This window comes from Carcharodon carcharias, chromosome 8 (genome assembly GCF_017639515.1).
Source record: "Carcharodon carcharias isolate sCarCar2 chromosome 8, sCarCar2.pri, whole genome shotgun sequence".
NCBI classification, from domain to species: domain Eukaryota; kingdom Metazoa; phylum Chordata; class Chondrichthyes; order Lamniformes; family Lamnidae; genus Carcharodon; species Carcharodon carcharias.
In genome coordinates, this window is record NC_054474.1 from 62,838,023 (window position 1) to 62,851,422 (window position 13,400).

The following is a 13,400-nucleotide window of genomic DNA, read 5'->3' on the forward strand; positions in this document are numbered from 1 at the left end:
TTGCAACCTTGGTATTATATATAACCCGAAGATGAGCTTTCTACCACATACCTGCACCATCACTAAGACCGCCTATTTCTACCTCCCTAACATCATCTGAATTCAATCTTGCCTCAGTTTATCTGCTACTGAGACCATCATCCATGCCCTTGTTACTTGCAGATGTGATTTATTCAATGAACTATTAACCGGTTTCCCATGTTCTACCCTCCATAAGCTTGAGGTGATTCAAAACTCTGCTGCCCTTGTCTTAACCGGCACCAAGTGCTGTCCAGCTATTACCTCTGTGCTCACTGCATTGGCTACTGGTCAAGTCAACCTTGATTTTAAAATTGTTATCCACATTTTCAAATGGCCTTGCAACTTCCTATCCCTGTAATCTTTTTCAGCACTACTATCCCCTAGGCCTCTATGCCGCATGAATCTTGGCCGATTCAGCATTCCTGATTTTAATCACTCCACCATTGGTGGACATGTCTTCAACTGCCTGTGCTTTGGAATTCCCACCCTATATCTCTCTACCTCATTTCATCTCTTGTCTTATTTAAGTCACCCCTTGAAACCTTCCTGATTGACCAAGCTTCTGATTGTCTGGCTTAAAATCTCCTAATGTGGTACGGTGTCAAATTTTGATCCATAATTCATTACCCTATGAGACAATTTGGGACATTGTATTAAATTATAGGTGCAAAGTTAATGCAAGTTGCTGTTAGTTATCGATCCTTTAATACCCTCTTTAAATTGGCAGGCTTAATGGTGGGTGGGGTTTGTGCCTGAAATTAAGAGAAGAAAAGGACTGCCTCACAATGCCCTCATTAACTGCTAGTGGAAAATAAGGAATAAAAGTTAGTGTGATATGTGGAACAAGCAATGAGTCAATGAGTTCAATATAAGGCCCATTTTTTCATTCTCCATTTACCGGTTAACACCAGCAGAACTGTTTCTGCCAAGTGCAGTTCCTACCTTAAATAATACTGCCACATTCATAATTTGTAAACACTGCTGAACTAATCACCTCCCAATATATAATATTTCTATTTCATGTTTTGTTTAATTAAGTGGTTGGTCTTAGAACTAATAAAACTAACCACTCTGGTAAGTGCATCTTATCAAGAACATGCCCTTCTCGTCACAAGTTAAGTGCTCTATCTCTAGCAATATTAAATGAAAGAGAACCTCATATTGACCTATCAAGGGAAGAAAAAAATCAACATACAGTATTAAGTTATTCTGTTTATTATGTTCACAACTTAGTCATTCATTGCTTTTACAAAATGCACTCCATCTTCTGGTATGGAAATGTATCTTTAACATTCTGCTCGTTTCGTTATACGGATGTTGGCTTTTCTTTGCCTGAAAAAGAATGAAAATATTCAGTGTAAGGTGGTGATTACAGATCTTTATTACCTTTCCTTATTACCTTTCCTTACTGACAAATTCAATGAGAACTTTAGACATTTTCTAAAGTAAAGGAAGAAAAGCAGAGTTTAAGGTGAAACTGGCAGGCATTCTGAGTGAACATTTGTATCATGTTGGTATATTCCCACACGTAAACTCATCACTAAGTCATTACTCACTACCATAGCCTTGGAATGTTCCGAACCAGCTGTTTTTCTGAAGTCTAGAAACATCATTTTTGTGTTCAGTATGTAATAGTATTATTATTATAATATTAACAATTATATTGATCTTAATTCTACCCTATAGTTTTAAGTTCCACACTTCCTAACTATGTAGGTTATTATTAATTGAGACATAATGGCACTTAACCTTAACCTACAGAGGATTCCCATACAAATAATGGTTCTGAATTTCCTCAGACTTTTTTGTCACCACATTGCTGTAACTTTATTTCCCCATGCATATGGTGTTCTGCTGCACTTCCATAATGAAAATTACAGTGGTTCAGCAGCATAAACAGAAGAAGGCCATTCATCCCCTCAAACCTGCCGTGTCATTCAATTAGATCACCACCATTTAGCTGTGTTAGCTCCTAACCGTTGCTACCCTGATCTAACAAAAATCTAACCATCTGTCTTGGGCTCCAATTATCTGAGCAATAAATTTCAGATTCTTACTAGCTGTTGTGTGAAAAGGTTAAAAGGTCTGAGACCATTCAGGCTCAATGCCTTGTTAATGCATTTTTTGACATTATTAACATTATTGCGGTTTAGGTTTATTTTTTTAACATTTCCCTGTATTTTCCAGGTATATATATAGCTACTTTAAAAGAAATCTTGTGCTGTTCATCTGAAATGTAAACCCTTATTGTAACTGGGAGATTTTGTTATCTTTGCTACTACTTTCAATTAAAAAATCCAGAAGTTTTATCCTCACAGAAAAACAATTGTTTGCTGTTTGGGATGTCTCAGTTTAGCTAAGTGTTGTTTATGTAATCAGCTTGTATAGTCTTTCTAATTACAATACATGGTAGTGATATCTGTACAAACAAACATCCTTTGGGTTTTTAAGTGATTCATATTTCTAACTTTTAACCTAACGTGAAATAATTAATTCACTCACTTGATCTCAATACACATCAAACACTCATTGGAGTATGTATTGCCATCTGTGCCACAGACAGGAGCATAATTCTTCGCACATGCTGGCAAAATGTATTTATCACAGGCTGGCTACAAGAAATTAAATATTTCACAATTCAATACTAAGACACAAATCGTGTAAAATTCTTTTTAAGTATTGGGTGACAAATCAAAATATGATCTTACCTGTTCAGTTTCTTCATTAATATTAATAGCTTTGGACATATCTGAAATATTCAAAGATTTCATATAGAATGTAGGTTACTCAAGTACATGATTAACTTAACCCATCATAGTTTATGGAAAAGCAAAGTCAACTGATGTTCTGCAGAAATGTAGCTGAAAACAAATAAACCAGCCAATACATTTTCTAATACATTAAAAATTGTTGAAGACAAAAATTATATTCTGTATTGTTTTCTGTCTGATCTTTTAAAATACAAGATGAGCACAAACCATTATCAAATAACATACTTAACTGGATGCATCCCTTGATTTAGGAGTTATCACTTTATATGCATCATCTGAAGACCTCATAATGGTTGAAGTTGTAAATAAGTTTTATAGAACATGAGATAAATGAACAGTGTTAAAACTTGCAAATAAAAACATGCACAATAAATGAAGGATTGTCTGTTATCCTTACACATGTAGAGATCTATTTTTTTTTACATAAAACCACACCACTGTAAAGGAACCCAATGAGCTAAATTCTGAAACAAATATACATAATAAACATTGATTTTATTACAGAATTGCTCTTAGGTGCTATATTTCCTTCTTCATTTGGTTGTTGTTCTATTTGCAGGTATTTCTGACATCAAAATAATGATGAATGTTATTAAAATTGGATATAATGTCCTATTAATCAAAATAATTTTAAACTTCTTACTCATTTTAAAGATTATGGTGAAATGCATCAGTGCAAATTGTACTCACCAGCAAAAATGAATGCCACGAGGGCAGCAATGAGGAAAGACTTTGTTCTCTCCATTTTGAAGTTTCTGGGGTTACATTGAACCGTTTGGTTTCAGCAGTATTTATAGCTTTACATGATCTTACTCATTATGTTTGTGACATCACTAGCACATGATGAAAGATAAGTCATTGCACAACCTGCTACCTGCAACATTTGTATCATTGTTTTCCAATGTTTACATATAATTTTCAAGGTTGTTTACTAAATGTTATACTTTCAATTAATTTGATTAAGTGGTGGTCATTAGATGAGTCAGTCATTCACAATCCAACTCCATTAACCAGGATTTTTTTTACTCCAAGAGCTGATTCTTGTCGGAACATTAATTAAAAATGCTGAGCAAGAATTTTCATTGTCATTAAATACTTACTTAAACTGCTTATAATGATTATGTCTGATTACTAAGAGATGGAGCGGAATTTTCCATTCCGGAGAGTGCAGCAGGTGGGAAAGTCGGCGTGATTCCCATTGGGCGATGGGGTGGATTTTTGCACCCACTTTTCCACTTTTCAACTCATTATGAAAATTATGCATCAGCGACAGTGTTGCGGCACTGAATGGCTGTCCTCTTTTGCAGAACAGTGGCGCTGACCACCCCTGCCACGGCCTCCCATGCTAGATTAGTAATGCTGCTGCCCATCCTGTGGCCAGAACTGGGGTCACAGTGGGCCTTCACGGTGTCCAAAAGGAGCTCGAGGGAGGCATCATTAAACCAGAGGGCTGCAGTCTTCTTGCCTTTTGGGGCCATGTCATCTCTGCAGTAGTCATGGGCTGGAAGAACTGAGAGGTGTGCGCACGGCTGCACTTTAAATATGGTACCCAGTCTGATGAAGTGGCGAAGTGATGGCATGGCGAGAAAATGAGACCATGCCCTCCATCGAAACGGCGTGTTTCCTGGGAATGCATAATTAATGCAGCGGGATTGGGATAGTGTGAGAAGCCATTATTGCAGCTGGCGGGTAGAACATCATTTCTCCTGCCCGGTTCCACACTTATTGCAAATCTGGAACGGTTCCGCCCCTTCACTCACTGCAGGCCATGTGTGGGCTGAACATCTGCACTACCATGGTGACCAAACGCAACAAACCCTCGGCTCCACTGATCAGCGAAGCCTCCCTGGAATTCTCGACCAAGTTGTCCAGGAAAGGCAGGAGATTCTCTTTCCGAGGGTTGGGGGCAAGTTGTCCTCCCATCTGACCACACCGGCCTGGTAGGAAGTCGCCAGGGAGGTCAGCACGTGTGGCCAGTAGAAAAGGACTGTCTGCAGTGCAGGAGGTGAATGAATGATCTGCTGTGCTCTGCCAGGGTAAGTGAAACCTCTTCTCACTTCAAGCTCACACTCTCAAAAGGGCATCAAGCAGTCCAAGGGTTACAATCCACAGGGATGTCACACACTACCAGCAGATGGGGCATCAGCACTGCATGTCCGCCAGCCACTTTAAGATGACCATCTCATGTAAGATCCCATGTAAATGATGTCTTAATCCCTTACTGGAAAGGGCTCAGCACACACAACAGACATGCATGCTTCTGAAATGCTGTTTCATCCATAGTGCTCATGGTCAATCCATCTGTTTTCATGCTGAACAAGAGAACGGAACAGAAGGGAGAGAGTAAAGACTGGAGGGGTTACCCCCAAGCTGAGGACACTTTCCTCCCATAAAGAGCAAGCAACAGAACTCACTGGAGTGGATGGAGATCGCTCCTGCAAGGAAGACGAGATTGGCTTCCCACAACAAGCCAGTCAGGGTCCATCCAGTATATATCGACAACATGGGCTCAATGACTGTGAGTGTCCTATTAGGTTGGAGCCTGCCTAGCCAATCACTAATAATCTATTCTCTCTATTCCAGCCACCAGCAAGAAAAGGCAGAGGAAGACGACAAGCAAGTGCCTCAGCCCCAGCTCCCAGAGCACTTCAGATGACGAGGCAGAGGAAGCATCCCAGGAAGAACCATCACTGTGTTCACCTGCACCCTCCACCAGTGCAGATACATGCACCCCAATGGGTTCTAATTCTAGAGTAGGCTCAGGTTCACAATCTGGTGATCACCTCACAGAGACAGCAGATGAAGGCAGTGACAGCAGAGATCTCTGAGACTCAGAGGACTGCTGGAGACCAGGCCCCTGCTGAACCTAAGCCCAATGATGAGCCTCTGCTGTCAGCCTTGTGAGAAACATTGGAGGCAAAGACAGGCAGAGGAACATCCGGCAGGGTCGTCAGCAGACTGGAATGAAGGATGAAGGAGTCCGTCCACGTTCTGTTTGATGTTGTGGCTCCGGCATGCAAGCACATTGAAGTCTCCTTGGGAAGGGTGGCAGCTCCCTTGGAGACCGAGGTTCAGTGGCTAAGTGAGAGGGGGCCAGGGCACCTTGACCTCCCTCCAAGTGCCCCTTCCCATGAAGGACCCAGGGAGCAGCCATCAAACATCGAAAGGGAGCAGGAGCACCACCCAGACACCGTGAGGGCATCCATTCATGGCAATATCTTGCCAGTCCAAATCCCCTCTGCCTATGACCCCATCAACACCAGTAGGTCAGGCCGAGGAAGGTGCGCCTGCCTGGGAGCAGTGGGCCCTTAGCAGGCCAGGGCCATCCAGGCCTTGGGCCTCCAGAAGATGTCCACCAAAGTCATCTCAGACAACAGGGAATAACAATCAGTAGGCTGCCTCCGCCTCTTCTATGGATGTCGGGGCTGCACCTTGATAGTGGTAAAGTTAGGAAAATTAAGAGGTTTTGAACGTCCAATGGTGGCACAGGTGTTCTTTCACTGTATATAATCTTCAAAATATATTTTGCATTTATCCCTCTCCAAATCTCAGGTATTGAATGGCTAATTGAGTTGATGCAAGGTCCTGCATTCATTCAAAGGTACAAAATTAACCCCCCCAGCACCCCAGCTCAATCACCCCCCATCTGGTTCCTCAGTTCTGTTAAGTCTCACTCAATCTCATCACAGTGAATCACTTTTACTTCCACATCTGTGACATGAAAAAAGGTACTTCCAATCTGAAAATGATGGCATCTCAGGCAGACATTATGGAGAGAATGTTCCCCCCGTCAGGGGGGCTGTGCATGGGCGAGTGCGGACCCAATTGGAGCCCCCGATTGGGTCCGTGCCACCATTTTATGTGGGTGGGCCAATTAAGGCCCATTCAGCATGACACACACCCAGAAGCACTGAACGCTCCCTGTGCGGGTTGGGTGAGGGAAGGTTCTCAGGGAGATAAGTTTGAAGTTTGAAAAATTTTAATAAAGAAGAAAAGAAATTTAAGAGATGTCCCCTCATGTGAGATATGTCAATGAACTTTAATGAAAAAGATTATTTCGTTTATAAACCCTTCATGAAATCTCATCCCGCCCATGGATAAGGTTCCATGAAAAATGTGAAGGCTGCCTGTGTTCTTTGCATTTTTTGTCACACCGTCACATGAGGGGACATGTCTGAATAATTTTTTTCTCTGTTTCTCAGTGTTTCCTAATGAGATTAATCTCTCCCTCCTCCCGACTCTCCCTCCTCCCCCCTGTACGGGTAGCGCTGAGCGCTTCCGGGTGTGCATGAGTCTTAACTGGCCGGGCCACATAAACAGTGGCACACAGGTGATCGTGGGTGGCGATTAGCTCTGTGCCCGCCTGTGCCCACTCCTGACCAGCCCTCCCAACGGTGAGAAAATTCTCCCCTATTATGTAACAAGAACTGAGTATGGTGCTTATAGGAACTGTGCACTATATGCAAGGGTCTTAACAGTTCAGAATTTGCAGTAGCAGGGCATCTAACAGAATTAACCATTAGGCTTATTCATGAACATTTAGGTTTTAATATTTTCTGCATGTCATGTTGCTGAAAATGTGAGCTGACAGCAGCGCAGGAAGGGAAACAGGGTAGCTGAGGACTCAGTGAACAAGGCAAACAGCTTTATATGGAGAGAATTTTCTCCCCGTCGGGCGGGCCAGTCAGGAGTGGATGTGGGTGAGCGCGGAGCCAATTGCTGTCCGCGATCAGCTGCGTACTGCTGTTTTACGTGGGTGGGCCAATTAAGGCCTGCCCAGCGTGACGCGCACACGGAAGCGCTTGGCAGTGTACTTATGCAGGTGGGGGAAGGAGGGAGAGTTGGTTGGACAAACAGCCCTGACAAGTACTTTAATTAGTTTATTAATGGCCTTAACAGGCCTTTGACAATTCGGCCACAGCCGACCCCGGTGTGTGCCCACCGAACTAAAGATCGGAATGACGCGCAGTGACATCGGGACGCACACCCGACTTCACCGCACGTCATTTTACGCATCGGCGTGCAGGGCCCACCCCGCACACCAAACAGAAGATCCTGCACTTAGTTTCTCTTCTGATTCAGCATAAGCAGCATCACAGAGAATCTGTTAATATAGAAAACATATGTAGCCAGCTGAATTGCAAAAGGAGGTTTCAGCTTCAGGTATTTTAATTACTGAAAATGACTTTTAAAAAATTATATAGAACCATTTACTTGTTATTTTGGGATACAGTAGTCAGTTTCTTAGTAAATCAAAAAGAAATGCATTCAAAAAGCTTTTGAAACATTCCTATTAATGTTATTTGCTCCAAAAGAGACAGCTTAAATGTGTAGATTCTGGAAGACCAGCAAACAGGAGCAATTAGCAAAAACTCCAAATGGTGATTAATTTATCCAGAGCGCATGACTAGTTTCACGGGTGTCACCAGCTTTTAGAGCAATGTTTTTAAAACTAGTGCAATATATCACAGAAACACGATTTGCATCGAACATCATTTTCCCTTAAAATTCCACAATCTTCTGAATTGGTTACTCTGGAGAAAACCAGCTCAACTGAGTGGAAACTGTACCCAATATATTTTTGGGATTTCATTTCTTATACTTGAAGCAACATAATCTGCAATTGGGAAAATAAATATCTTTAATACCAGTTGAAAAGGTGATAATCGTGCTTTATTTGAAGTAAATGAATGTTAGTTGTTTCTGATTCAATTTATTTACTTAACTCAGCAAATTTATGCCTCACAAGGTTACAAACTGATTTCAGGAGACAAATCATTTATTTTTGCAAAAAAACAGTATGAACATTTATTTTGAAAAATCATTGTACAGTTTGCTGCAGGGTACTAAGGAACATGTTTTAATATAGAGTTAGCACTTTAAACAAATTATTGACATTTTTGTTCTGTATTCTTTAATTTCAGAATGTTGTTAGAGAGTGTGCAGTGTATAGTATGATAATTGTCTTCTGGGTCAAGCTTGTGTACCCTGAGAATTGAGAATGTGTGATTGATTACTGTGTGAGAGCTGTCAAATGTAATAAACTGAATTGTATCATCAATCCAATCATTTGAGGACAGAACATTCTGACTAAAAAACTAATTCCACTATCACTAAAATAGCATGGGAACGATTGTTGAAACCAATGATAAATGGCAAAGCTACAGCAGTAATTACAGTTGTTTTTAGTTTCCAGAATTCCCATGAGCACAACATAAGAGAAAGAAGTAAACTATTTTCCATATCTCTCAAATTACTGCACTGGCACTCTTGCAGTCTACTTCATTTATGATGTAATGTTTGTAAGCATTTATTGCATTGCCAATTAAAAGATTCAGTGAAACTGAAGGACAGAACAATGCATTTATACTAACAGTTCCACTTTGATACATAGCAGCTTCAGATGTGATGTGACACGAGATCATCAGTAAAACTTGAGGGGAGAGGACCAGATCTGACCTCTGAATACATTGAAACAGGAAGATATTAACCCACCTCTAATAGGTAGCTGCATACCACCTCAGCTTTTCTAGATCCGCAATGATTCCAGTGAAAGGCGAAATTCAAGAAGTTCCCAGGCAGCACAATTGCTTTCAGCCCCAGCAGCGAGACTTCTGCCGCCTTCATAAAGTTCCGACCAACATCACAAAAACAAATTATTTGATCATTATCACATTACTATTTGTGGGATCTTGCTAAGCGTAACTTGGATGTCATGTTTCCTACGTTAGGACAGTAACTACACTTCAAGCATACTTCAGTTGATGTAAAATCCTATGGGATGTCCTGAGGTCATGAAAGGTGCTACAAATACAGGTTTATCTTTCTGTTACATTAGGATGCAGTTCTTTTCACATTGATGCAAAGGAACATTGACACATAAGCTGGCAGTCTAACTCTTAATAAAGGATCTTTAATGATATTTAGAATTCAGGGAAACAAACACCTTTCTTGGTAACTCAGATATGCCTTAGGCACAAGAGTAGACCATCAATAAGCTTGTTCCACCATGCAATTAGATCACAGTTGATCTGTACCACGTCTTCATTTACTACCATAGCTCCATATTCCTTGGTATCATTACCTACCAAAAATAAGTTTTCGATACTCATTTATACTGTATTCTGGAAAAATGTTACTGTTGCATGAAATCTACTGCATGCACTAAATGTTGAAGGAAACTAAAATAATTTGAGACAGGAGATGTTGGAAAACAGGTTATAGTTTCATTGGAAACATATTTTGTAACTATGCTAATAACCTTCTTTATTATTGAGGCAAAATGTGAAAGAAGGAAAATCCTCCTTCCTTGTTCTTAATTATAAAAGAACAATATATAAGAATATGTGCACAATGGACTTATTCATTTTATTTGTTCCTGGAATATGAGCATCGCTGGCATGACCAGCATTTATTGCCCACCCTTAATTTCCCTTGAGAAAGTGGTGGTGAATTGCCTTTTTGAACTTCTACAATCCATGTGGTGTAGGTATATCCACAGAGCTGGGTTCATGGGGGAAGTTCCTGGTTTTTGATCCAGCAACAATGAAGGAACAGCAATATTTTTCCAAGTCAGAATGGTGTGTGACTTTAAGGGGAACTTGCCGGTTGTAGTGTTTCCTTACACCCACCGCACCTGTCCTTCTAGTTGGTGGAGGTCTCGAGTTTGGGAGGGGCTGTCAAAGAAGTCCTGGCAAGTTGCTGCTGTGTATCTTATAAATGGTATACATTGCAGCCAAGGTACACTGCTACTGGAGGGAGTGAATGTTTAAAGTGGTGTTGAGCTTCTTTAGTATTGTTGGAGCTGAACTTATCCAGTCAAGTGTAGCCTATTGCATCACACTCCACACTTGCATACACTAGATGGTAGAAAGTCTTTGGAGAGTCAGGACGTGAGTCACTCAGCACATTATATAATCTTAAGAGAGCATGTCCTCTTCAGGACATCAGTGAGCACCTTTAAATATTACATGCTAAAAGACCAATGAAGGGGCCTCTTAGGATCATTTTCATCATATTTAGTTGAAGGAATATTAATAACACAAGTTTTTGTGAACAAATCTGAACATAACCTTCCATAAATTTGAAGATGATTATCCAAAGAGCAATCTTTCAACTTCAACAAATAATATTGTTCAGTATAAAAAGGTATTTGAAGTGACCTTCCTGCCTCATTTTAATGAGGAATTGTTAAATTCATTGTTACTCAACTGCACCCTGACCATCACCTTTGATGTCTAAGTCTCCAATAAAACCATTACTCTCCCTCACCTTGGCCATTCTCCTGGAAAGGTCCTCATCTCTGCTCCCTTAAGTCCAAGGGATGCTGACTTGAAAGGACATGGTGGGCAACTAGTTTAGCCATCCACTTCCAGTTCTGGCTGCATGACTAAAAATACTATCGGGTCCTGCAAAAACTGTTCACTTTCCCAGGATCATCCTTGAATGTAAAAATAAATCCAGGCTTCTTTTCGATACTGCAGATCATCTCCTTTTATACTCCTCTCCCCTTTTCTCCTCCACTCTCCTTCCAACAATGTGCAAGGAATTCATGAACACTTTGTCACTAAGATTGAGAGGATCAGAGCAGCTGTCTCTAATGGGTCTGTAATGTCCCTTCCTAGCCCACTTGACCAAACTTCCTTTAATGCACCCCCTCTCCCCACGCACCCCACCCCCCCTTCCTATTTCTGAATTCACATATTTCTCTATTTTCTCTCCTATCTCCCCTCATTCCCTCTCTGAGCTCATTTTGTCCATGAGATCCACCTCCCGTTCCCTCAGTCCTATTCCCTCACACTGCTGATCACCAAACCTCTGCTCCTGGCACCCATATTAGCCAATATTGTAAATGGTTCTCGCTCTCTTCAAGTTGTAGGTCCTCCCTCCTTTAAATTTGCCCTCATCATCATTCTCCTCAAAAAACCAACTCTTGACTCCGCCACCTTTGAAAACTGCCATCCCATCTCCAATCTACCTTTCCTCTCCAAAGTCCTTGAAGCCATTATCGCCTTCCAAATCCATTCCTATCTTTCCTGAAACTGCATATATGAATCTCTCCAAAATGGTTTCACCCCTGCCAGAGTACTAAAACAGCTCTTATCATAGTTACAAATTATATCCTATGTGACTGTGGCAAAGGCAAACTTCCCCTCCTCATCCTTCTCAGCCTCTTTGCAGCCTTTGACATGGTTGACATGGCCATCCAACATCTCTCCACTGTTGTTCAGCTGCGTGGGACTGCTCTCAGTTCCATTCTTATCTTTTGATGATAACCAGAAATCACTTGCAATGGCTTCTCTTCTCACTCCCACACCATTACCTCTGGTGTCCCCAAGGATCGATCCTTGAACCCCTCCTATTTCTCATCGATATGCTGCCCCTCAGTCACATCATCTGAAGGCAATGTTAGTTTTCACATGTACGCTGAAGACCTATCTCACCACCACCTCTCTCAACTCCTCCACTGTTGCTAAATTATCAGACTGCTTATCCAAACAGAAATTTCTTCCAATTATGGATTGGGAAGACCGAAGCCATTGCTTTCAGTCCCCGTTGCAAACGCTGATCCCTAGCTAACTCTCCCTAGCAACAGTCTGAGATTAAACCAGTCTGTTTACAACTTTGGTGTCATATTTGTTCCTGAGATGAACTTCTGGCCTCATATTTGTGCCATCATCAAAACTGCCTATTTCCACCTCCATAACATCATCCAACTTCACCCTGTCTCATCTCATCTGCTGCTGAAACCTTCATTTGTGCCTTTGTTACCTCTAGACTTGACTATCCCGATATACTGCTGGCTGATCTCCCACATTCTACCCCATAAACTTGAGGATATCCAAAACTTGCACATGCAAGTCCTGTTCACCTGCCACCTCTGTGTTTACTGACCTTCATTGGCTCCTGGTCAAGTAAAGTCTTGATTTTAAAATTGTCATCCTTGTTTTCCAATCCTTCCATAGCCTTACCCCTCCCTATCTCTGTAATCCCCTCCCACCTCATAACCTTCCAAGATATCCACAATCATCTAATTCTGACCTTTTGAGCATCCCCAATTTTTATTGCTCCATCATTGGTGGCTGTGCCTTCAGTTACCTAGGCTGTAAGCTCTGGATTACCCTCCCTACACCTCTCCACCTCTCAACCTCACTTTCCTCCTTTAAGGCACTCCATAAAACCTACCTCTTTGACCAAGCTTTTGGGAATCTGACCTAATACCTCTTAATGTGGCTGAGTGCCATACTTTTTTTATTATGCTTCAAATGAAGCACCTTGGAATATTTTATTGTATTAATGGCCCATATAATTTGTTAGGAATCAATATCTCCAAGAACCATATGTGGTTTAAAATTGAAAGGACATTGGAAATCAGGACTCTTTCTTGCGAACTGACCTGGAGTTTTTTTTAAAGGCTACAAATTCACTTTGGTCTGTGACAAGCTGGTTTTTTTTCAAGAAATCACATGACTTCAGCTAAATGACCAGCAAGACACTTGAGGAGATAAGCACTATCTGTTTATTTGGATGGTAATTCCTAGAGAAAAAACACTGTTTTCAGATGCTAGGGAATTGCTGCTGATTTACTGGAAACCATCTAACAATGAG

At 41.2% G+C, this 13,400-nt stretch overlaps 1 protein-coding gene across 1 annotated transcript; it reads right to left on the minus strand.

The window, feature by feature from the left end:
• Window positions 1-1,222: 1,222 nt before the first annotated feature.
• On the minus strand, window positions 1,223-3,543 carry LOC121281550 (trypsin inhibitor ClTI-1-like). The gene is made up of 4 exons (XM_041194509.1): window positions 3,483-3,543; window positions 2,730-2,770; window positions 2,524-2,633; window positions 1,223-1,353 (listed from the first exon to the last, which is right to left on the minus strand). Exons 1-4 carry the CDS (start codon window positions 3,535-3,537, stop codon window positions 1,308-1,310), a joined length of 252 nt encoding a protein of 83 aa, XP_041050443.1. The 5' UTR covers window positions 3,538-3,543; the 3' UTR covers window positions 1,223-1,307.
• Between the last annotated feature and the right edge of the window lie 9,857 nt (window positions 3,544-13,400).

Coding starts and splice junctions, on each gene's coding strand:
- LOC121281550 (XM_041194509.1), bottom strand. CDS start 3,537: ATGGAGAGAACAAAGTCTTTCCTCATTGCTGCCCTCGTGGCATTCATT. Junction 2,634..2,729: donor TTAATGAAGAAACTGAACAG/GTAAGATCATAT, acceptor AATTTCTTGTAG/CCAGCCTGTGATAAATACAT. Junction 1,354..2,523: donor TTGATGTGTATTGAGATCAA/GTGAGTGAATTA, acceptor ATTCTTTTTCAG/GCAAAGAAAAGCCAACATCC.